This window comes from Sinocyclocheilus anshuiensis, unplaced genomic scaffold (assembly GCF_001515605.1).
Source record: "Sinocyclocheilus anshuiensis isolate Anshui unplaced genomic scaffold, SAMN03320099.WGS_v1.1 scaffold552, whole genome shotgun sequence".
Taxonomy (NCBI): domain Eukaryota; kingdom Metazoa; phylum Chordata; class Actinopteri; order Cypriniformes; family Cyprinidae; genus Sinocyclocheilus; species Sinocyclocheilus anshuiensis.
The window spans coordinates 1,459,126-1,484,853 of NW_015554362.1; the positions used below are offsets into that span (position 1 = coordinate 1,459,126).

Here is a 25,728-nt window from a genome sequence, read left to right on the forward strand (position 1 = left end):
ATTAAAAAAAAATTCTCTATCAAAGTTTCACTTATAACAAAACTGGCTGGTTGCAGCTCTAAATACAGTTCATTAGACACAAAGTCATGCTCTCTGTCTCTGTGACATTCACTAACTTTCAGAGGGGCTTGGTAAAGCGTTGGACATTTAGTGGGGCAACAAGCACAGGCCTCCATATGTGATCAACCCTTTTGACAAGGTCAGACACGCTGGATATCTGCAGTTAGCACTGCCAAGGAACGCGACATGTCATCAAGTGTTTGCCTAATCCGCGTTTGAATTGAATCATATCAGCACACAAACACATGCCCACAAGTCCTGACCTCCGTCTACATGGGAGGCGATAACCATGGAAAAATTCGGATGTGGATTGCTGAAGTTCCAAATATAAGGCTCAGATATAAATAGATGTTTTTTGACTCAAAGGAGCACATTTTAGAATTAATGTCTTTGAAGTAATCCCTTTATTTATGTATTTATTTATTTCATTTTAATTCACATTTTGTTATTTTTGCGTGAATAATTTGATATTTGTGTATCATCGTTATTGATTCTTTTTATTTATTTAATTCTATTCTTAATCTTCGGCATTTGAATTGTTTTGGAATAGGAATTAATAGTTAGAAAATGAGAAAAATGAATGCCTTTGGAAGTGCTTTTGTCACTGAACAATTTCTACCTTGTTTTGATGAAAATAAATACAAATATTTTTCATTAATTTTATATTTTTTTACATTAATTATTATATTTTATTAAGTTTTAGTCATTTTGTTGTGTGTTTTTTTTGTAAAAGTTTTTACAGTTTTTATTCTTTTCTGTTTAGGTTTTATTTATTTTAGTACATCAAGTTCTAAGCTGAAGTATTAGTATTCAACTAAATTAAAATGAGAAATGGTGCAACTAGCTGAAATAAAATATTTTTTAAAGTGTTTTTTTTTTATTTAAGTAAATTTAAGTATTTTTTTAAATTTGAAGTAAATGTTTATTTTTTATTTAAAGTAATGAAAATGTATTTTTATGGTTTTACTTGACTAATAACGCTGATCATTAAACTGCAATACATTTGTTTGTTTTTTCTTTTATTTCAAATTTTATTTAAAAATTGCATATAAATAATAGTTTTTTTTTTTTACATTTTTTTTTTTTTTACATTTTTTAAATTTACATTTCTTTTTAGAAATTCCTAAAGGAATCCATGGCTTAACAATGCTAGTTCTTTGCCACAGTTTTAGGACTACAACCTGAACAGCTTTTCATTAAAATAATGACATAATCTTAATGATCCTACAATCGACTTCACTCTCACGTTCTTATTTCTTTTTCATGTTGGTTTAAAATGCATCTTGTGAGATTGACCCAGAATACTGGCCTTTTAATTTTCACTTTACTATGTAAAGCACTTTGAATTACAAGCTGTGCATGAAACGAACTATACAAATAAGCTTGCCTTTCCTTTCTGAATGCAGGCTTCACTCGATGGCTGCACGGCGGGATGTAAAAGCCTTTTGACAAACCTGCACCTCATCTGAGCTCTGAGCATTTCACACTGCTGACCAGCGGCATTATGTTTTATAGATGTTCACCGGGAGCATTAGAGGGATTTGAGCGGGAAATGACTATATTTATCAGCAGTGGCGATAAGTCATAAAGACGCAGCACTGTGCCAAAGGACTCCTGGCAGCTGTCATTTTGTGGCTGAATGAGAAAAATTGGTGTAGCATGAGGCCACCGGTGGCGACAGTAGGATAACTCCACTGCTGACGAAGTCACTTCCACATCCAGATGGAGACTCGGGCTGCCGGCACAGGACTCCCAGCATGCATCGTTCACATGGTACGGCGATTTCTGTGCACAATGCTACAATTTTACAAAAAAAAAAAGAAAAGGCTCCCTAGCTAATGTTGAGAATGAGGTTTGCCATCTGGTTACTGGCGGGAAAGGAAGGGTGAACAAAGCCTAATCTAGCACCCGCTGTGTGGGTTTTTGTAAATGCCAAGTCTGCACAATCCCATACGTCAAAGCATTGCTTAAACTCCGTCACAATGCTTTTCTTCAGACAAAAACGACAAAATCAGGCTAGTGAGATGCTTTCACAGTATGTGACACCCAGAAGACGAATGAGTTTTAATCTTTCTGAGAAAAACAGCTGGCATTAGGGCTGAGTGATATATTTGTGACTGTTATGTTGTCAATATTAAAATATACCAATATTGTGACCAGTACGTTAAGTGTCTTTAGACTAGTTTCACCAAAAAATGTCACTCATAATCAAATAATCAAAAATTACAAAATGCAAGAGCATGTGATAAGGTTATGTTTAGAGTTATGGAAATAAATCACAATATGTTGACTTCTAACGGCATTTTTTTATAATGTCGATTAGTTTATTTGTCTGGCATGAAACTATAGGCTAATGTCTTTGAATTATAATCATTTTGGGGGGTTTCTTGATCAATATTGATATGCAATTAATCAAAATAATAATGTAATTCAATTTGATTGAATTGACTGACCGCCCTAAAATGAAAATTTAATTTTCGTTCAGTGAAAAACTGTTGAAAACATGTTTTGATTGTTTTTGTTCAATTAAATTAAACTTTACAATCACCTTTTAAGCCATTTAATAAGTAAGCAAATTTAATCAATGTAAATAAAACAGCAGTACATACACAACTTTTCAAAATTTTGGGGTCAGTAATTTTATTTGATTTTTTTAAGAATTTTAATATATTTATTCAGCAAGGATGCATTCATTTGGTTAAAGACTTTTGCATTGTTACAAAGCTTTCTATTTCAAAAGCTTGCTTTCTATTCATCAAAGAATCCTGAAAAGCTAAATGTATCACAGATTCCATAAAAATATGAAGCAGTACAACTTTTTAAAATATTGATAATAATAATACATTTCCTGAGCACGAAATCAGCATATTAGAATGATTTCTGAAGGATCATGTGACATTGAAGACTGGAGTAATGATGCTGAAAATTCAGCTTTGATCACAGGAATAAATTAAATTTTACAATAAATTCAGATAGAAAACAGCTACTTTCAATGAAAATATGATATTGTTCATGATATTATAGTTTTTACTGTATTTTTAATCAAATAAATGCATCCTTGGGGAGCAGACGAAACTTCTTTTTAAACAAACATTTAAAAAATCTTACAGACCCCAAACTTTTTGAACGGTATTAAATACTTATATTGAATATGTTTAAAAATGTGCTAAAAAACATCACCCAGCCCTGGCCAGTGTCATATGTTGGAACTAAAATACACTTTTATTTTCACTAAATATTTTGTGAGATTTCGTCTGATCAAAGGATAAAGACGATCAACCCACCACTCTTAGTCAGGGCCAACCTGCTGGGTTTCTCGGATGTGTCTGTGATTTCGGCCGTGTCGTTGTTGTTGTGTGTCACTGTATCTCCTTGCTGTGTTTCACCAGATCCTGATTTCAACACGGCTGATGTCTCAACAGAGAGATCATCTCCTCCATCTCCACCTTCAGTAGCTTTCACGTCCTCTCTCAGAGCCTCACCTCCCCTGTTTTTCCCTTCGTTCTCCGCTCCGGGCTCGTCTCCCAGCTCCGGTTCCTCCAGGGGACTGGGACTGGGAGTCAGCCCCGAGCCGTGCAGCGAGCTGGGGCTGGAGTGCAGGGAGAGGGAGGGTTCCTCTGGTTCTCTGTGCCGTAGAACGTGTGGGCGTAGGCCAGCTGGCTCCTGGATGAAGCCCACAAACATTATGCCCTGATCCGCAGCGTCCTGGATCTGCTGAGAAGAGAGATATGAACAGAGTAAGACTATATATTTCGCTTGCCAGTTTAGACCAACATGAATTTCCGTGCTGGTCTGGTTGGTGCTGGTTTATCCTGCTTAAACAGTAAGATTGTTTACTGTAGCCGGCAATAAAACAACTTGAAATCCTTAAGTCATCTTCCCCATGTGCTCTGAGAACAAAACAAGCATGTAACCACCAGCCATTAACATATGAAAAGCATGAAGACGTTGTGAAGACACACAAGACAGCATTTCAGCTCTGAATTATCAATGCCATTTTACATATTATTGTAGTTGTCCTTATATGTGGGATTTTTACACATACATTACTGTTCAAAGTTTGGAATATATATATATATATACATTTTTTTACGTCTTTGAAATAAGTCTCTTATGCTCACCAAGACATTAAAGAATGCATTTATTTGAATAAGAACATAATTTATTTGAAATAGAAATCTTTTGTAAGATTATAATTATAAGTAATATAATTTTTTGTACACTTACTTTTTTTTACACTTACTAACAAACAAAATCACAATAATACAAATAATAAAACCAAAATAATAATAAAATCCAATAATAATAATAATTGAAAAAATCCTCAGAATGAATACAATTTTCTATCTGAATATATTTTTAAATGTAATTTATGTAATGTAATTTTCAGCATCATTACTCCAGTCTTCAGTGTCACATGATCCTTCAGAAATCATTCTAATATGCTGATTTTCTGCTCAACATTATTGTTATCAATGATGAAAACTGTTGTATGGCTTCATATTTTTGTGGAAATCGCGATATACTACCATTTAAAAGTCTGCAGTAAGTATGATTTTGGAAAAATAAATGAATAATTATATTCAGCGAGGACTCATCAAATTGATCAAGAGCTACAGTAAAAACATTGTATAATCTTACAAAAGATTTCTATTTCAAATAAATGCTATTCTTTTGAACTGTCTGTTCATCAGAGAATCCTGAAAAAATGTATCACAGTTTCCACAAAAATATTAAGCAGAAAAAAAAGCTTTGCAACATTGATAATAATAAGAGCCATTATTAATAATTAAGTAATAATAATAATTTAGCACCATGATTTTCAAGCTAAATTCTGCTTTGCATCACAGGAATACATTACTTTTTAAAATGTATTCACATAGAAAACAGCTATTTTCAAATTGAATAATATTTATTAATATTAACAAATAATATTTCACAATTGCTACTGTATTTTTGATCAAATAAATGCAGCCTTAATTGGCGAGCATAAGAGACTTCTTTAAAAAAAATATATATATATGACATTACATGGTTTACTGTGCCCTCATATTTTTGGATTTGATTTATGTAGGTCTTGTTGTTGGTCCAGTTAAGCAGATCTCAAAATGGTTCACAGACAACATCTTTTTATGATATTGTTGGTGTTCAGCAAAATTTGTCGACATGGACGACCAGATAAACCTCTCACAGCCCCGAGGGCTTTGCGTACCATCATGTTTGATAAGAAGTTTCATTTCGAGAAAGTAGTTTCATTCATTTTCAGTTTCCTCATTGGAAGAACATTAAAACGATTGATATGCCACATTACCCCAACAATAAAACGCAATTCAAAACAATATATTGCAAAAGCGGCTTTCTTTCTTCCACACCATCAGCTATTTGAAATTAGCAAGTGCTGATTACAATGGCAGTGGTCCACCATCAACTGCCCTCTGCATCCCAAATCAGTCGAGCATCTACCACTTTATTGTCAGTTCGTGTTTGGAAGCCAATATTTGAATTCTCATCAAACCAAATTGAATCGTTAACTGTCAAGGAATGCTAATGATGCCATTTTCCATTATGCTGCTTTAATAAAGGCCAGCCTGAGGCCTGCCACCACTATCTCCAGCTGATGCCTTCGCCCACACCAGTTCAATCAGTTTCCTTGAGGTGCGTAGGTTATTTTCTCTCAAATTAAACCGGGAACAGGCCAGGCCTTTCCAGTCGCATTGTTTAATGCATATTGAACGCTGACGCCAGGAGTCCTGTCATTATATTTGCAACAATGATGCAAATGAAATTGCATAGATAAGAAGCCATTTTTCTCACCAGGCTCCTTCATCGGTGAAGGGGCACTGAATAATTTCCGAGTTTGATGTGACGGGGGGAAGGATCATTGTCGTGATGGATCATTGCGATTAATCTTGCCCGGATGTGCGTCAAAGACACACCTCAACAGGTCTGTGATAGTGACTCCAAGAAGTATACAGTCATTTTTGCCACACTTACAGCGAGAATTCAGACCAACGTTTGGCATCTGTAAGATTTTAAAATGTTTTTGAGTCTCTTCTGCTCATCAAGGCTGCATTTATTTGATCAAAAATACAGTTAAAACAGTAATATTGTGAAATATTATTACAATTCAAAATAACTGTTTTCCATTTGAATGTTTTTTTAAAATGTAATTTATTCCTGTGATGCAAAGCTAAATTTTCAGTCTTCAGAAATATGCTGATTTGCATTATCAATGTTGAAAACAGATGGGCTGTTTCATATTTTTGTGGAAACCGTGATATATGTATTCTAGTTCAACAGAATAGAATTTATTTGAAATAGAAATCTTTGGTAACATTAATGTATTTGCTAGCAAATGTCACTTTTGATCAATTAATGCATCCTTGCTGAGTAAAAGTAGTAATTTCTTTAAAAAAAGAAAAATCATCTTACATCCCAAACTTTAAGATAGTAGTGTGTGTGTGTGTAAATATATATATATATATATATATATATATATATATATATGTGTGTGTGTGTGTGTGTGTGTTTTGCTTGCAAAATGTGTTTGCTATTTTTTTAAATGCCATTTGTCTTGATTTTTTATCTTTTTGGACTATTCTCCGAATACTTTTTGGGGTTATAGAACAGCCATATTCTGTTTTACAACTCCATACACATATTACATGATTTTAAGGAGTTACCATATTCATTTACGATTTTATAGTGGTAACAATTGCTATGTTCCAGTGTGCTTTCTACATAGGCAGCATTTTAAAGCATCATAATTGTTTAACAACATTTTAATATGCATGAGCAGATTTGAGTATTAAAGGGGTCATATGATGTTGCTAAAAAGAACATTATTTTGTGTATTTGGTGTAATGAAATGTGTTTATGCTTGTAACACTTCAAAGAGAAAGGAAAAATGGAAATCACATCATATGACCCCTTTAATGATTCTGTTATGTGCTCTTACTGTGTTCAAGAAGCTAAACAGGAGGTTCTTACTTTCTTCACGTATCCTTGGATGTGCTCCGTGGTAGGAATCTGGTCTGCAGACATGCATTCCTCCAGTTTGAGATGGTACGGCTCAAAGTCGGCCGGATTCTTCTCCCAGCTAAAGAGAGAGGGGAACACCGGTTTAATGTCAAACATACCACTCTTAAACAGGTGCGATATATCACCAACAAACTTGAAAAAGTGCATTTTAGCGACCTGATTATGCAGCAAAGAAGGAAAATGTTAGTGATTAGATGGAGAACATCTGTTCACAAGGTTTATTATTGGAAACATTTTTGCACAGCATTGGCAAGAAATTAGCTCTAGAAAGACACATTTGCACTAAATGAGCTGGTGTAATACTTGAGTTCTGCTTTCTGTCTCTGAGGTGATTTCCTTGGGCATTGTTAAAGATGAAGTGTGTGATTTATTCAATGTTAAAATACTTTCAGTCCCAGTTTAATATGCAGAGACAACTGTAAGTAAGATACTTGTAGGTTTAGTAGTCTCCTTACGCACTCTAAGAAAAAAAAGGTACAAAATCTTTCAATGGGGCATTACCCTTTCAAAAGGTACTAAAGTGTATCATTTAGGAACTAATATGTATCTTTAAAGGAATAGTTCACCAAAAAATTACAACTTGCTGAAAACCCTCAGGCCATCGAAAATGTAGAGGAGTTTGTTTCTTCACAGGAACCGATTTTGAAAAAAATGTAGCTTTCCACTTGCTCACCAGTGGATCCTCTGCAGTGAATGGGTGCCGTCAGAATGAGAGTCCAAACAGCTGATAAAAACCTCACAATAATCCACAAGTAATCCACACCACTCCAGTCCATCAATTAATGTCTTGTAAAGAGAAAAGCAGCGTGTTTGTAAGAAACACTGACGGCACCCATTCACTGCAGAGGATCCATTGGTGAGCAAGTGAAGTAATGCTGAATTTCTACAAATCTGTTCTGATGAAGAAACATACTTCATCTACATATTGGATGGCCTGGGGGTGAGTAAATTTTCATTTTTGGGTGAATGATTCCTTTAAAGTACCATTATGTATCTTATAGGCGTAAATAAGGTAAAAAGGTGTACCTTTTGAAAAGGTGCCACCACAGTGACAGCTTTTATACTTCTTTTTTCTGAGAGTGTGGTGTTTTGACTCCACCAATGGTGTGAGTTCTTTATAATTATGAATGATCTGGACTCAAAAGCTCTTTTTTCTCTCTCCAGAGGAACCCCGCAGAGATCCCCGTGAGGTGCTGATCTCAGGGTGACGCGTGTCTTCAAGACCATTTGGAAGACCATTCCAGTGTCTTCTCCTCCCATCTTCTGTGTGCGTGTGACATTTGGGACAGAGATTAAACCCACTAACCCAGAACTCTATCTAACCACAAAGTCGCAGTGCAGCAGGGCCCTGACTCACCTCTGTCATACACACACACACACACACATGAATTCACACTTCCCGCCAACACACGGCCATCTGCTGCCTGAACACATTCCCTCATGGTGTTCCTGCTGCTCGTACGACTGAATCCTGCAGTCTGGCTTTAACATGAAGATAAACAAATCTGAGCAGCGTATGAGCGGCAGAATGAAAGGCCTGTCTATTTAACAAGTTAATTTAGTGTAATTAACAATAAAAATTGAAAAACATGCTTTTTTTGCAATTAATCATGGCCCCTGACATGTTGGTGAATTTTGTAATGTAAATAAGGAGATCTCCTACCATCTGAGCAATTGCGAGACTACAGTCCAAACGCTTGTGATAACACACAAAACAATCTCACTACAAACACGAGTTTGGGTTCAATACGATTATTTATTGATTTCTTTATTTTTAAAGAAATTAATACTTTTATTCAGCAAGGATGCATTAAATTGATCAAAATTGAAACAGTAAATGCATTTATATTATTACAAAAGATTTCTATTTCAAATAAATGCTTTTGAACTTTCTATTCATTACAGAATCCTGAAGAAAAATTCACATTTTCCATAAAAATAAATAAATAAAACAATAATAAGAAATTAATCTTGAGCAGCAAATCAGCATATTAGAATGATTTCTGAAGAATCATGTGACACTGAAGACTGGAGTAATTATGCTGAAAATGCATCACAGAAATGAATTACATTTTACAATATATTAAAAGAAAAAAATGGTTATTTTAAAATGTAATAATATTTTATAATATTACTGTTTTTACTCTATTTATGATTAAGTAAATGGAGCCTTGGTGAACATTTCTTTCCAAATATAAATGGAACATTTTAAAACCCTTTTGTAGCGCAGTACATGATTGACAGGTTTGCCAAGATCTTTGCTGTTCGACAAATTCGAATTTTGGAATGTTTTGGAACCTTTTTATACCTCCGTCTTCTATTTTGCATCGATACCGAGATCTCTAGGCTACTAAAACACGAGAATGAAAATGTGAGGAGCAGGAGACCTCAGCTTCTCCATTTGCTCTCCATTTGATCTCAACTGATTTATTTTAAGAAATGAAATTTCTGTTCAGTCACCCTATGCATCCTGTGGCACCTGTTTCATTCAAAAGAACCACATACCGATTCTTCTTTTGTGTTCCACTGAAAAATATACCAGCATTAGGGTGAGTAAATAAAGATTTCTCACTTCTGCATGAACTATTCCTGTAAAGAGATTACATTTGTGATATTTCTTTCCTACAGGCTTAATGCACCTACAGAAGAGCGATCCACAGTATTTGGCAGTGCCGAGGCTGTTTGTGGAAATGCTTTAGCGGGTTAAACAGCAGTAACTTTGACAGAAAAGATCCAGCCGCTTGCTCGCAGGAGTGCCGCTTCTGGGAATAAAAAGCTTTAAGCAACACTGATCTAGAATTCCTTCAGAAACGGTTCACTCAAAGGTTTCTCTCAGACACGGATCTTAGACACAGCTGGGTTGCACTGTTGGCAAATGCCTGTTTGCCTGTGGATCATCTTAGTTTGTGTGTGCCGAGTGTGTTTTCACCTCTCTCTCTCTTTGCCCACAGGAATGCTGGTGTGTATAGTATACAGGAATATCACTGGTGCTGTCAGATTCAGTGTTTCCGGGTCTGGAGGCAACATCCAGCTGTGTGCGTGTGCAATTCGGTGGCATTGCCATGACAACAACCTTCAATGGATCCATCAAACCTAGGTATCCCCATCTTTAATCGCTGCATTAATAATGTATCACTTCTTTCTTGATGTCAGCTTATTTACAGAGCCATGAATAATGTTATTCAAGCATATCGGCCTTAATGGTTTCTGGTCCGTACCGGTACCCCTGCGAGGTGCACAGCAATTATCAAAAAATGATGCATAAATCACCCACCCTCGTCGCTGAAGTGGAACTGTAACTAAAATTGAACATGGGGGCTTGACAGTTGACATTTGGAATTATAAACACAGTCAGCTACCGCACACATTCACCGCTAGGTTATAAGTAATGCCCAGCAAATCGCTTTAAAACTGGCCTGCCGACGCTAATCCCGAGATTCTCCTTCGCAGTTGTGATGTTTGCGTCTACATGGGCCAGAAGTCAGGAGCAGTTCCTGCTTTAGCGGTGTAACGTCTGGTTTGGGTGAGTTTCGGAGGGGAATGTCACCTATGAGCTCCACACACAGTGGCTAATCCTGATGTGGGAGAGCTGGGCCTGCATCCAGAGACACTGGGGGAATATTAAACACTGGAACATGTGGTTGACTGATGTCTGAACTCCATCCCATCTCCTCTGTAGCTTCTCTACTATACTAGAACAGCAACAGGTGAAGGTGTTGAGTCAGCTCCCTGTTTAAATTATTTAGAGGTGGGCGATCAAAATCTTTACTGTGATGTAAGTGATTTTAAACTTCAATCTTTACCACAATGCAAGTAATTTTTAACCAAAATCTTTACCACAATAAAAGACATTTTTAACCAAAATCTTTCCCTCGATACAAGTAATTTTTAACGAAGTTCTTTACCACGAGTATTTTTTAAGCAGCATCTTTAGCGAGATGCAAGTGATTTTTAACCAAAACCTTTACCCAATACAAGTCATTTTTAAACATCTTTACCACAATGCAAGTAATTTGTAACCAAAATCTTTACCCCGATGCAAGTAATTTAACAAAATTCTTTACCACAAGTAATTTTTAACCAACATCTTTACCCCATACAACCGCTTCTGGGAATAAAAAGCTTTAAGCAACACTGATCTAGAATTCCTTCAGAAACGGTTCACTCAAAGGTTTCTCTCAGACACGGATCTTAGACACAGCTGGGTTGCACTGTTGGCAAATGCCTGTTTGCCTGTGGATCATCTTAGTTTGTGTGTGCCGAGTGTGTTTTCACCTCTCTCTCTCTTTGCCCACAGGAATGCTGGTGTGTATAGTATACAGGAATATCACTGGTGCTGTCAGATTCAGTGTTTCCGGGTCTGGAGGCAACATCCAGCTGTGTGCGTGTGCAATTCGGTGGCATTGCCATGACAACAACCTTCAATGGATCCATCAAACCTAGGTATCCCCATCTTTAATCGCTGCATTAATAATGTATCACTTCTTTCTTGATGTCAGCTTATTTACAGAGCCATGAATAATGTTATTCAAGCATATCGGCCTTAATGGTTTCTGGTCCGTACCGGTACCCCTGCGAGGTGCACAGCAATTATCAAAAAATGATGCATAAATCACCCACCCTCGTCGCTGAAGTGGAACTGTAACTAAAATTGAACAGGGGGGGCTTGACAGTTGACATTTGGAATTATAAACACAGTCAGCTACCGCACACATTCACCGCTAGGTTATAAGTAATGCCCAGCAAATCGCTTTAAAACTGGCCTGCCGACGCTAATCCCGAGATCCTGCTTCACAGTTGTGATGTTTGCGTTTACACGGGCCAGAAGTCAGGAGGAGCTCCTGCAGTAGCGGTGGGCCACATCTGGTTTGGGTGAGTTTTGGAGGGGAAACTGTAGCAATGTCACCCATATGAGCTCCACACAGCGGCTAATTCTGATGTGGGAGAGCTGGGCCTGGATCCAGAGTGAATCCAGGGTGAATATTAAACACTGCTACATGTGATTGACTGATGCCTGAGCTCCATCCCGTTTCCTCTGTAGCTTCTACCTCTATCATACTGGTACTTATTGACTTTCTTGCAGCTTCCTGTTTAAATTACTTTGAAGTGGGCAATATGACCAAAATCTTTACTGTGATATAAGTGATTTTTAACTAAAATATTTACCTACATGTAAGCAATTTTAACCATCTTTACCTTGATACAAGTCATTTTTAACCAACATCTTTACCCCAACACATGTGATTTTGAACCATAATCTTTACCCCAATATTGTAATGTGGGGTTTGGGTTTTGTTTCTTGTTTCTTGTTCATGTTTTCATGTCTTTTATTTTGTAGTTTAGTCATGCTCCCTGTTTGTGTCATGCTTCCCTTGCCCTCATGTATTCATGCCATTGGTTCTCTTGTTCATTGTGTCATGTTTTGATTGGTTGTCTTAGTCATGTGTCTTGTTTCCCATTGGTTTGTTCTTGTCTTGTGACCCTCTTGTTTGCTATAAGTAGCCACCATGTTCCCATAGTCTTCGTCGTGTATTGATGTTGTAACCCCATGTCCGTGAGTCTAGTCTGTTTATGCCTCGTCAAGTCAAGTCAAGTCAAGTCAAGTCTGTTCAAGTCAAGTCAAGTCAAGTCTGTTCATGTCAAGTCTAGTCTAGTCTAGTCTGTTCATGTCTAGTCTAGTCTAGTCTAGTCTGTTCATGTCAAGTCAAGTCTAGTCTAGTCTGTTCATGTCTAGTCTAGTCTAGTCTAGTCTGTTCATGTCTAGTCTAGTCTAGTCTAGTCTGTTCATGTCTAGTCTAGTCTAGTCTAGTCTGTTCATGTCTAGTCTAGTCTAGTCTAGTCTGTTCATGTCTAGTCTAGTCTAGTCTAGTCTGTTCATGTCTAGTCTAGTCTAGTCTAGTCTGTTCATGTCTAGTCTAGTCTAGTCTAGTCTGTTCATGTCTAGTCTAGTCTAGTCTAGTCTGTTCATGTCTAGTCTAGTCTAGTCTAGTCTGTTCATGTCTAGTCTAGTCTAGTCTAGTCTGTTCATGTCTAGTCTAGTCTAGTCTAGTCTGTTCATGTCTAGTCTAGTCTAGTCTAGTCTGTTCATGTCTAGTCTAGTCTAGTCTAGTCTGTTCATGTCTAGTCTAGTCTAGTCTAGTCTGTTCATGTCTAGTCTAGTCTAGTCTAGTCTGTTCATGTCTAGTCTAGTCTAGTCTAGTCTGTTCATGTCTAGTCTAGTCTAGTCTAGTCTGTTCATGTCTAGTCTAGTCTAGTCTAGTCTGTTCATGTCTAGTCTAGTCTAGTCTAGTCTGTTCATGTCTAGTCTAGTCTAGTCTAGTCTGTTCATGTCTAGTCTAGTCTAGTCTAGTCTGTTCATGTCTAGTCTAGTCTAGTCTAGTCTGTTCATGTCTAGTCTAGTCTAGTCTAGTCTGTTCATGTCTAGTCTAGTCTAGTCTAGTCTGTTCATGTCTAGTCTAGTCTAGTCTAGTCTGTTCATGTCTAGTCTAGTCTAGTCTAGTCTGTTCATGTCTAGTCTAGTCTAGTCTAGTCTGTTCATGTCTAGTCTAGTCTAGTCTAGTCTGTTCATGTCTAGTCTAGTCTAGTCTAGTCTGTTCATGTCTAGTCTAGTCTAGTCTAGTCTGTTCATGTCTAGTCTAGTCTAGTCTAGTCTGTTCATGTCTAGTCTAGTCTAGTCTAGTCTGTTCATGTCTAGTCTAGTCTAGTCTAGTCTGTTCATGTCTAGTCTAGTCTAGTCTAGTCTGTTCATGTCTAGTCTAGTCTAGTCTAGTCTGTTCATGTCTAGTCTAGTCTAGTCTAGTCTGTTCATGTCTAGTCTAGTCTAGTCTAGTCTGTTCATGTCTAGTCTAGTCTAGTCTAGTCTGTTCATGTCTAGTCTAGTCTAGTCTAGTCTGTTCATGTCTAGTCTAGTCTAGTCTAGTCTGTTCATGTCTAGTCTAGTCTAGTCTAGTCTGTTCATGTCTAGTCTAGTCTAGTCTAGTCTGTTCATGTCTAGTCTAGTCTAGTCTAGTCTGTTCATGTCTAGTCTAGTCTAGTCTAGTCTGTTCATGTCTAGTCTAGTCTAGTCTAGTCTGTTCATGTCTAGTCTAGTCTAGTCTAGTCTGTTCATGTCTAGTCTAGTCTAGTCTAGTCTGTTCATGTCTAGTCTAGTCTAGTCTAGTCTGTTCATGTCTAGTCTAGTCTAGTCTAGTCTGTTCATGTCTAGTCTAGTCTAGTCTAGTCTGTTCATGTCTAGTCTAGTCTAGTCTAGTCTGTTCATGTCTAGTCTAGTCTAGTCTAGTCTGTTCATGTCTAGTCTAGTCTAGTCTAGTCTGTTCATGTCTAGTCTAGTCTAGTCTAGTCTGTTCATGTCTAGTCTAGTCTAGTCTAGTCTGTTCATGTCTAGTCTAGTCTAGTCTAGTCTGTTCATGTCTAGTCTAGTCTAGTCTAGTCTGTTCATGTCTAGTCTAGTCTAGTCTAGTCTGTTCATGTCTAGTCTAGTCTAGTCTAGTCTGTTCATGTCTAGTCTAGTCTAGTCTAGTCTGTTCATGTCTAGTCTAGTCTAGTCTAGTCTGTTCATGTCTAGTCTAGTCTAGTCTAGTCTGTTCATGTCTAGTCTAGTCTAGTCTAGTCTGTTCATGTCTAGTCTAGTCTAGTCTAGTCTGTTCATGTCTAGTCTAGTCTAGTCTAGTCTGTTCATGTCTAGTCTAGTCTAGTCTAGTCTGTTCATGTCTAGTCTAGTCTAGTCTAGTCTGTTCATGTCTAGTCTAGTCTAGTCTAGTCTGTTCATGTCTAGTCTAGTCTAGTCTAGTCTGTTCATGTCTAGTCTAGTCTAGTCTAGTCTGTTCATGTCTAGTCTAGTCTAGTCTAGTCTGTTCATGTCTAGTCTAGTCTAGTCTAGTCTGTTCATGTCTAGTCTAGTCTAGTCTAGTCTGTTCATGTCTAGTCTAGTCTAGTCTAGTCTGTTCATGTCTAGTCTAGTCTAGTCTAGTCTGTTCATGTCTAGTCTAGTCTAGTCTAGTCTGTTCATGTCTAGTCTAGTCTAGTCTAGTCTGTTCATGTCTAGTCTAGTCTAGTCTAGTCTGTTCATGTCTAGTCTAGTCTAGTCTAGTCTGTTCATGTCTAGTTGCCTCGTCAAGTCTGTTCATGCCTAGTCAAGTCTGTCTCTAGTCTTCGTTTATTGTTTGGATCACTATAAATAAACTGCACTTGGGTTCTCACTTACGCTCGCCTTCAGTGGATGATTCGTTACAAATATAAATAATTTTTAACCAATCTTTCCATGACAATCATTTTTAACCAAAATCTTTACCCCAATACATGTGATTTTAAAACATATTATGGAAAAATTATATCATGGAAAGATTTTGGTTAAATTATATCATGGAAAAATTATGGTTTAAAATCACATGTATTGAGGTAAAGATGTTGGTTAATTACGTGTATCAAGAGAAAGATTTTGGTTAAAAATGACTTGTATCATGGAAAGATTTCGGTTAAAAATGATTTATGTAATTTTTAACAAATATCTACCCCCAAAATATCAGTAATATTTAACCAAAATATTTACCACAATGCAAGTAATATTTAACCAAAATCTTTACCACAATGCAAGTAATTTTTAACCAAAATCTCTACCCCCAAAATATCAGTAATATTTAACCAAAATATTTACCACAATGCAAGTAATATTTAACCAAAATCTTTACCACAATGCAAGTAATTTTTAACCAAAATCTCTACCCCCAAAATATCAGTAATATTTAACCAACATCTTTACCATAATACAAGTCATTTTTAACCAAAATCCTATCTCTCTTTGCCCACAGGAATGCTGGTGTGTATAGTATACAGGAATATCACTGGTGCTGTCAGATTCAGTGTTTCCGGGTCTGGAGGCTATATCCAGCTGTGTGCGTGTGCAATTCGGTGGCATTGCCATGACAACAAGCTTTGATGGGATCCATCAAACCTAGGTATCCCCATCTTTAATCGCTGCATTAATAATGTATCACTTCTTTCTTGATGTCAGCTTATTTACAGAGCCATGAATAATGTTATTCAAGCATATCGGCCTTAATGGTTTCTGGTCCGTACCGGTACCCCTGCGAGGTGCACAGCAATTATCAAAAAATGATGCATAAATCACCCACCCTCGTCGCTGAAGTGGAACTGTAACTAAAATTGAACATGGGGGCTTGACAGTTGACATTTGGAATTATAAACACAGTCAGCTACCGCACACATTCACCGCTAGGTTATAAGTAATGCCCGGCAAATCGCTTTAAAACTGGCCTGCCGACGCTAATCCCGAGATTCTCCTTCGCAGTTGTGATGTTTGCGTCTACATGGGCCAGAAGTCAGGAGCAGTTCCTGCTTTAGCGGTGTAACGTCTGGTTTGGGTGAGTTTCGGAGGGGAATGTCACCTATGAGCTCCACACACAGTGGCTAATCCTGATGTGGGAGAGCTGGGCCTGCATCCAGAGACACTGGGGGAATATTAAACACTGGAACATGTGGTTGACTGATGTCTGAACTCCATCCCATCTCCTCTGTAGCTTCTCTACTATACTAGAACAGCAACAGGTGAAGGTGTTGAGTCAGCTCCCTGTTTAAATTATTTAGAGGTGGGCGATCAAAATCTTTACTGTGATGTAAGTGATTTTAAACTTCAATCTTTACCACAATGCAAGTAATTTTTAACCAAAATCTTTACCACAATAAAAGACATTTTTAACCAAAATCTTTCCCTCGATACAAGTAATTTTTAACGAAGTTCTTTACCACGAGTATTTTTTAAGCAGCATCTTTAGCGAGATGCAAGTGATTTTTAACCAAAACCTTTACCCAATACAAGTCATTTTTAAACATCTTTACCACAATGCAAGTAATTTGTAACCAAAATCTTTACCCCGATGCAAGTAATTTAACAAAATTCTTTACCACAAGTAATTTTTAACCAACATCTTTACCCCATACAAGTAATTTTTAAACATCTTTCCCACAATAAAAGTAATTTTTAACCAAAATCTTTACCCTGATAAGTAATTTTTTAAACATCTTTACCACAATAAAAGTATTTTTTTAGCCAAAATCTTTACCCTGATAAGCAATTTTTAAGCAACTTCTTTACCACAATAAAAGTAATTTTTAGCCAAAATCTTTACCCCAATACAAGTCATTTTTAAACAACATCTTTACCACAATAAAAGTAATTTTTTAACCAAAATCTTTAGTGTGATACAAGTCATTTTTAGCCAATATATTTACATGATACAAATCATTTTTAACCAAAATCTTTACCCCAATACATGTGATTTTAAAACATATTATGGAAAAATTATATCATGGAAAGATTTTGGTTAAATTATATCATGGAAAAATTATGGTTTAAAATCACATGTATTGAGGTAAAGATGTTGGTTAATTACGTGTATCAAGAGAAAGATTTTGGTTAAAAATGACTTGTATCATGGAAAGATTTCGGTTAAAAATGATTTATGTAATTTTTAACAAATATCTACCCCCAAAATATCAGTAATATTTAACCAAAATATTTACCACAATGCAAGTAATATTTAACCAAAATCTTTACCACAATGCAAGTAATTTTTAACCAAAATCTCTACCCCCAAAATATCAGTAATATTTAACCAACATCTTTACCATAATACAAGTCATTTTTAACCAAAATCTTAACACCAATATCAGTAATTTTCAAAAAATCTTTGCCACAATATACAGTAATTTTCAACCCCAGCAAAGAACGCCATCATCTTATAGTAATTCAGTCTGCAATCAGAGATGCTAACTGAAATTGAATACATACCCTATATTTCTCAACAATAAATAACTATTTATTACATTTGGGAATTGTCACATCAGACTCTTTGACAACTGGCGATTTTTCACTTAAGACAAACTGAATCGCATCTTCATTAATACTTTCTAACAATTGTCTCTTGCTTACAACAACACTGACCATTGTCTAAATTTCTTATTTACTTTCTCCCTGCATGTGCCCGAGTCACTGTGGCACTGATATGTGTGTTAGACAACACTATAATTACAATATTTATAGCCCTAAAACTGCTCAATGTTAACGCATTAAGGCCATAACAGTATGACTTTCTGTAAAGCTGCTTTGAATCTATGTGTATTATGAAAAGCACTTTACAAATAAAGTTGACACGACAAGAATTTCCGATAAAATCTCAAAAGATCTGAGCTGCTCTTCACTTGCATTTTATATATCTATATCCTTGTGAACATGAAACAGAAGCAACTTCTCAGTGATAACATTTACCTCTGAAACAGGCCCGGTACTAGGCTCGCTGGACTGGGGGGGCAATCAGAAATTGTGGTAGGGCAGCACTTTCTAGGGTATTATATTCATAGTTTACTTTTATTTACTCAATTTTCAGTCTTGCATTTTGTGTCTGTGTGAGTGCAGAAATGTTAAATATATGTTAAATATGTGTGTAGACGATATTAAGTGAATCACACCCACTGCTCCGGGTGTGTGTTCACGGTGTGTGTTTGTGCACTTTGGATGGGATAAAGGCACTAATTCCGAGTATGGGTCACCATACTTGGCCACATGTCACGTCACTTTCACTTTTCACTTTCACTTTCACTTATCAAAGCTGTGAAAACCTCCATTACACGACATTTATGAATGTCCTCATTTATAAATACAATACATAGTTTTTTGTATAATACTGCATATATAATATTATAATATAATATGTAGGGCTGTCGCGATTCGTCGATTTTATTCGACTATTCGATTTTTAAAAATCCTCTACTTAATTTTGCTCGCATCGACTAACCGGCAAAATACCGGAAGTGGCGCATTTCACAGACGAGAATGTATAAAACACATTATTAGTCTTGTTTTCTTTTTTTTTTTTACAATTATATATGTTTATATAGATCTATTTTATTTCACCATTTAGCTAAGTAAGTGTGTGTGTGTGTGTGTGTGTGTGTGTGTGTGTGTGTGTGTGTGTAGAATAAAAACAACATGTACATGAATGTGATTATTTATTTATTTTTGCCTTTTTATGTATTTTGGTTATGTATTTATTTACATGTGCATTTATTTACATCCCTTTTTTAAATATATACATTGCTGGTTATTTACGTTTATTACAATTCTATGTTGGTTATATTTTGGTATTAAACTCTAAAAAGTTCATGAACTATATACTAATGATATTTACAACTATATGGACCTACAATAAATGCTAGCTAATCTAAGTACATTTCACTTTTATATTTTTACCTTAAAGAACAAGTCTTCTGTTTTTCAATGCAAAAAGGTCTACACATGTATCCAAATCCAAGCTGTTAGTGATTGATAAATCATGCAGACTTTTTGACAGTTGTATAGAAACGAGGAGTATCTACATTCCATAAATGTCTCCTTTTGTGTTCCACTGAAATGAACTGACAGCATATGGGTTTGAAATAAACTGTCATTTCAGGGTCAACTGTTCCTTTAAGATGAGTGATGGAGTGTCTATGGCTTTAATAATGAGTTTTTGCGTGAGCATTCTTGCTTTTCAGTGCATGACACATTAACTTGAGGGGAGGTCGTGCCAAGAGTTCATCTTAACATCCACTGAACTGTGTAATGTTACAATACAGTTTACAGCTCAAGCTCATACTGGCCCTCATAGAATGCTGCTTCAAGTGGAAAATTACACTCATACCTAAAAGAAGAGTAGCCAGAAGATTAACAGTAATATAGAGAGGAATTTTTCCTTCTTAATGTTTTGTATTAAACCTTCATTTGCCAGGAATGTGTTTCGGGATTCCTGGTACGTCCATGAGAACAGAATAATTCCAGGGCTTTTGAATTTGTCATCACTGTTCGGCCCCCGAAGCTGCGGCTGCTCTGAGACTCAGATCAGACGCCACAGAGTCCACACTGCATGTCAGAAGCCACTTTTTCCATGAACAAGGCACCGGTCCCCAATTGAGACTCTTTATGTGCATTTATGTGCAAAAACGGGCTCCGCATTGGCCCCTAAAACATGCTGTTCTCAACCCAAGTCTCACTAACATTATTAGTGAGTTAATAATTTCCACAAGACATGAAGTAAGGTGAATTTCATTGCTTTATTTTACTCATCTGTTTGAAATAAAAGGACAGATATCATAAGATTTGTATTTGTTAAAGTCCATTAAATAACCTTTTAATTAAATTAAAAGCAGATTGTGATGGCATAAAGACACTCAATCAAAACTTGTTTTGGATGTTAAAGGTGATGTGCATAATTGTTTTCCATTTTTAAGTTGACATGAAAGGAAAATTCACTCTCTTTTCCAAATGCATGTTTTGAAATGCATTTTTGAAAGAAGTATTTCATGCTCGCCAAGGTTGCATTTATTTAATCAAAAATACAGTCAAATTGTGAAATATTATCGCAATTTAGAATAACTGTTTTATATTTAAATATATTTTTAAAATGTAATTTATTCCTGTGATGCAAAGCTGAATTTTCAGCATCATTACTCCAGTCTTCAGTGTCACATGATCCTTCAGAAATCATTCTAATATGCTGATTTGCTGCTCAAGAAACATTTCTTATTATTAATAATACCATTTTTCAATACTTTTTGAGCAATTGTGCTGCTTAATATTTTTGTGGAAACCGTGATCAATTTGTACAGGATTCTTTGATGAATTGAATGTTTAAAAAGAAACAGCATTTAATTTTTTTGAATTTTTGAAATATAATTTTTTGTACCCCTATAAATGTCTCTCCTGTCACTTTAGATCAATTGAATACATCCGTGCTGAATAAAAGCATGCCCACATCTCCAATCAACAACCCACCACGTTTTTTTTTCTTCAATTATATATTGCACTCAGTTAGAATATGGAGTCATTACGGTAGAAAAGATCTGTCACTACTTCCATTTCATCACGACTTTAAAATACTTTCTCCAATGCAAGCTTATAAAGCTAAAAGTAAACCGGTTCTTTTCAAACCTGAAAACAGACATCATGTCTTAGTGACACTAATGACACTCTTCAACTCTAAATAATCATTAGACTTAACAAAGTAAACAAAGACTGTGATGCCGTATGTTTGTCTGTTGGCAGGTTATGCAGTAACACATTCGGTTACATAATCATTCGTCTCTCAAATCAGTGGAAACCTGAGGTTGAATCTGAGAGGTTCACAGATCTCCAGACCGACCACCAGCACTGAGGTAAGAGAGGCCTTCACATGGGCCATGGCCCCACCATCACCTCACTTCCTTCCTCCAGGGAATCTCCTCTAAGAGGTCAGTGGGGTCAGACACATGCCTGCAGTCTCAGATGCAGATGTCATTGTGGTGTGACTGTGTGTGGTGTGTGTGGGTGGAGGTCAGCTCAGTGTCTCCTGCTCAGTGCCCTTTACAGTGATCCAGCAGGGCTGCAGGCAGGAAGTGGATGTGACTTTGAGTTCCTGCCACTGTTTTGCCAGAGGATTATCGAACCACTCTTCAGCCTTCACCAACTCTGTGACGGACTGTAAAGTGTTGGCCTCATGCAGACAGACTTTGGACTAATGGCATGAAGGCTTATGCTGTCCACTGCTTGACTGACATTTAAAGCAGCCAATTGCATTTGTTCATTTGTATGCATCGTTTAGCGGTGGTTTATCTGAAATAGTTGCTATAGACTGCTGTGAAAAAACGAATTTAAACAATTGCACATCTGCTGTCAGTTATACAAAAACACCAAATTAATTGGCGGCAAAATGGATAGACTCTTTGATCTGAATATACACTGCTGTTCAAAAGTTTGGAGTCAGTACACTCTAAAAAATGCTGGGTTGTTTCAACCCAACTTTGGGTCAAATATGGACTAACCCAACTATTGGGTTAAATTCTTTAATAAAATTTTTAACCCAAAAGTTGGGTTTTTCCATATTGGACCCAAAGTTGGGTTGAAACAACCCATCATTTTTTAGAGTGTAAGATGTTTTAATGTTTTTGAAAGAACTCACTTATGCTCAGTAAGGCTGCATTTATTTGATCTAAAATACAGTAATATTGTGAAATATCAAAAATGACTATTGTCATTTTGCATTATTGACAAAATATTTTCCTAATTAATGCTGTACAGTTGCTTTGACACAATCTGTATTGTTAAAAGCGCTATATAAATAAAGGTGACTTGACTTGACTTGAAATGTTATTTTTTTTTATTTGAATATAATAATCATAATGATAAACTTTATTTTATAAAGCACCTTTAAAAGCAGCTTCTCAAAGCACTGTACACAATATAAGCAATACAATTAATAAAAGTAAAGATGATAAAAGAAAATATATTTTAAAATAGAATTTATTTATTTTTATTGTAGTATCATTGATATATTTTCTGTTTTCATTTTTAATTAAAGTTTTAGTAAATTTTTCTTTTTTCTTTTTCATGAGTTTTTTAACATATACGTTTTATATACATATAGTTTTATTGTTTTATTTTTTTTTAAGATTTAGGGTTTTTGTTTTTTGTTTGTTTATTTAATTTGAGTTATTTTAGTACTTCAACTAAAACTAAATATTGCGTTTATTTAATGTTTCTTTTAATCCAAGTAATGTTTTTGTTAAGGATATAATATTTACAATATAATAAAATGTATTTGATAAAAATCTTTTTTTTTTTTTCTTTTAATCTTTTAAACATGTACTGCCACTTTTGATAAGTTTAAAGGGATAGTTCACCCAAGAATGAAAATGTGATGTTTATCTGCTTACCCCCAGGGCATCCAAGATGTAGCTGACTTTGTTTCTTCAGTAGAACACAAATGAAGTAACTCCAACCGTTGCAGTCTATCAGTCGTATAATGCATGGCAATGGTAACAAAATCTATGAGAGTAAAAAAAACATGCACAGACAAATCCAAATTAAACCCTGCGGCTCGTGACGACACATTGATGTCCTAAGACACGAAACGATCGGTTTGTGCCAGAAACCGAACCGTATTTATATCATTTTTTACCTCTGATTCACCGCAATGTCCAACTTCCTTGAGCGCTCTGGCGTAGTTTACGTTAATGGGTGTGTTGATATCCAGCCGAAGAGCAACCAACCATAACTTCAGGCGAGCAGGCTCAGAAGTTGGGAATACGTGGAAAGTCACCACTCCCGAATGAGTTCGCGCGAGAGAACGTAATCTTTTAGTTTTAAGTCGGTTTGAACAATCCGGATAAGCGCAAGTAAGTACCATTTTGATTAGCCGTCGTACCTACAATGACTGTGCACTGTGTAAACAATGAGTGACGTATACGCGCGAGAGATCACTTCCGGCACTTGCGTAAACTACGCCAGAGCGCGTACACACCTCACGCACCGGATGCCGTGCGCGCGCCCAAAGACAGTTGGACATAGGGGTGTATTAGAGGTAAAAAATTATATAAATCGGAATAATTTCTGGCACAAACCGATCGTTTCGTGTCTTAGGACATCAATGTGTCGTCACGAGCCGCAGGGTTTAATTTGGATTTGTCTGTGCATGTTTTTTTTACTCTCATAGACTTTGTTACCATTGCCATGCATTATACGACTAATAGACTGCAACGGTTGGAGTTAAAAATCATAAAATGTGTTCTACTGAAGAAACAAAGTCACCTACATCTTGGATGCCCTGGGGGTAAGCAGATAAACATCAAATTTTCATTCTTGGGTGCACTATCCCTTTAATGCATCCTTGCCAAATAAAAGTATTAATTCTTCTTTAAAATAACATATAAACTAGGGCTGGACGATTAATTGAAAAGTAATCGAAACCAAAATTCAGAACCTCTAAATGATGTAATTTTCCCATGTTGGTTTTTAAAAAAAAAATTTTTTATAATCCTGTTAATATTTTCCCCCTAAAAACATACTACCGCGTGTATAATCGTGCTATATGGACGTGTCTGACCGCTGCGCTCATGTCTTTTGCAGCGTCTCGCAGGTGAGTGTCGCGTTTAAGAAGAATACCCCACCTTTAATAGTTGAGTACATTACAGTTCAAACCTTGTCAATGAACCATGAGGGCAAAGAAAAAAAATCGTTCATTAATCGTAACCGAGATAAAATGTTCAATTAATCGAGATTTTGATTTTAGGTCCTATTGTCCAGCCCTAATATAAAAAAATCAATCTTACTCACCCCAAACTTTTGGACAGTACAGTAGTTTGTTCATCCAAAAATAATATTTTACTGGTTCTTTTACAGATAAAGCTCATAAATCAAAGCATAATTTGTCATTTTGTTTTGCATGTTAAGTTTATTTACTTTTTCACCTCAAACTGTTATTTTGATTCCACCAACCTGGTAAATTTGGGCAAATCTGTTTTTTAAATCTTCCTCAAAAGTGTTTATTACATTAACGCAGTACGTTATAAACACATCTTCCCTTCCAGGTGGATGTGTTCTTACTCCTGGATGATGTGCAAAATAAGCTGAGCAGAATGGAAGTGGTGATTGGATCTGACGGTCAACTGTGGGCCACCAATAGCACACGGGGTGAGTGGAGAAACTGATTAAAGAAAGTGGTGCAGAGATGATTCACAGCAGTCATATTGGGGGGAAAAAAAGATTATTCTTGTATATAATGCAGACTATATTCTGATTCTGATTCTGATTATATTGTAGTCCAGTTATAATGCAATCAGGCTTCATAAAGAGGATGTGGCAGCACCAAATATATTCAACCCAATACCAACACATGGAGTCTTAAAGGTACAGTAGCACAAAAGCCTGTTGAAGGATCAGTCGGAGGATGGAAAATGCTCATAAACACGAAATTATGATGTTTTTGGTGCAATAAACTAACATTATAGAGGACTATAATAACATCAGAGGATTTGAGGCCAGAAACGAAGATAAAAAGTGAGATATGAGCCCTGTAATAAATGTCAGCGCCACCTGTGGAGTTGAGAGCAGCTGTCATGTTTCCATTAGGCGTGTTGTGACCCCACCTGTCAGACACTTTGATGAGCACTGCCCGGTAGAGCTGGCGCTGGACGCTGGTGGGCTCGGGGCCACACGGGTGGACGAAGGGGTGCACAGCTGCTAGAATGAAGCCCTGCTGGTACAGATCCTGCAGCTGAGACGGCAGCTCCCTCACTGAGGACAGGCACAGCGTGGACGTCCCATCTGCCAGAGGACACAGAAGCAGAGACACACACACACGGGTGAGAACAGCACACACTGGACCACACACGCTCAGATGGGTAGACTCCCTGGAGGACCCAACACTAACAAATAACTCGATATTATTCAGCTATTTGAGGATATATATTATATATTTATGATTTATTGTTTATTGTCAAAACACTTAAACATATGAATAATGCAAAGCAGAGAGATCTGTGGTTATTCTGTTGAAATTTTTTTTTTAAATTTATATATTTATATTTAATATTTTCAGAATATTTTCATATATGAAAACTGCATAGCAGAGCTTTCTATGGTTATTTTTATTTAGGTATTATTTTTATTGTGTGCGTATACACACTCAGTCAAACAGAGGCCTCTATGATTATGACTATTATTATTGTTATATTTTATATTATTTAAAAAAATATATATTTTAATGTATGAAATAGAAGCAGAGGCTTGTATGATTATTATATTTAAAAATAATATTTGTA

At 36.3% G+C, this 25,728-nt stretch overlaps 1 protein-coding gene across 2 annotated transcripts in view; it reads right to left on the reverse strand.

The window, feature by feature from the left end:
• LOC107671461 (raftlin-like) overlaps positions 1 to 25,728 on the reverse strand; it is a 95,741-nt gene that overhangs the window by 32,893 nt on the left and 37,120 nt on the right. The window contains exons 3-5 of one of the 2 annotated variants that reach the window (XM_016464383.1): positions 25,054 to 25,231; positions 7,051 to 7,159; positions 3,345 to 3,771 (exon numbers count right to left, since the gene is read on the reverse strand). In XM_016464383.1, coding sequence (XP_016319869.1) covers positions 3,345 to 3,771; positions 7,051 to 7,159; positions 25,054 to 25,231 — 714 coding nt within the window. Of the gene's footprint in view, positions 1 to 3,344; positions 3,775 to 7,050; positions 7,160 to 25,053; positions 25,232 to 25,728 lie in introns of both variants that reach the window. The other variant, XM_016464382.1, reaches the window with a different exon arrangement.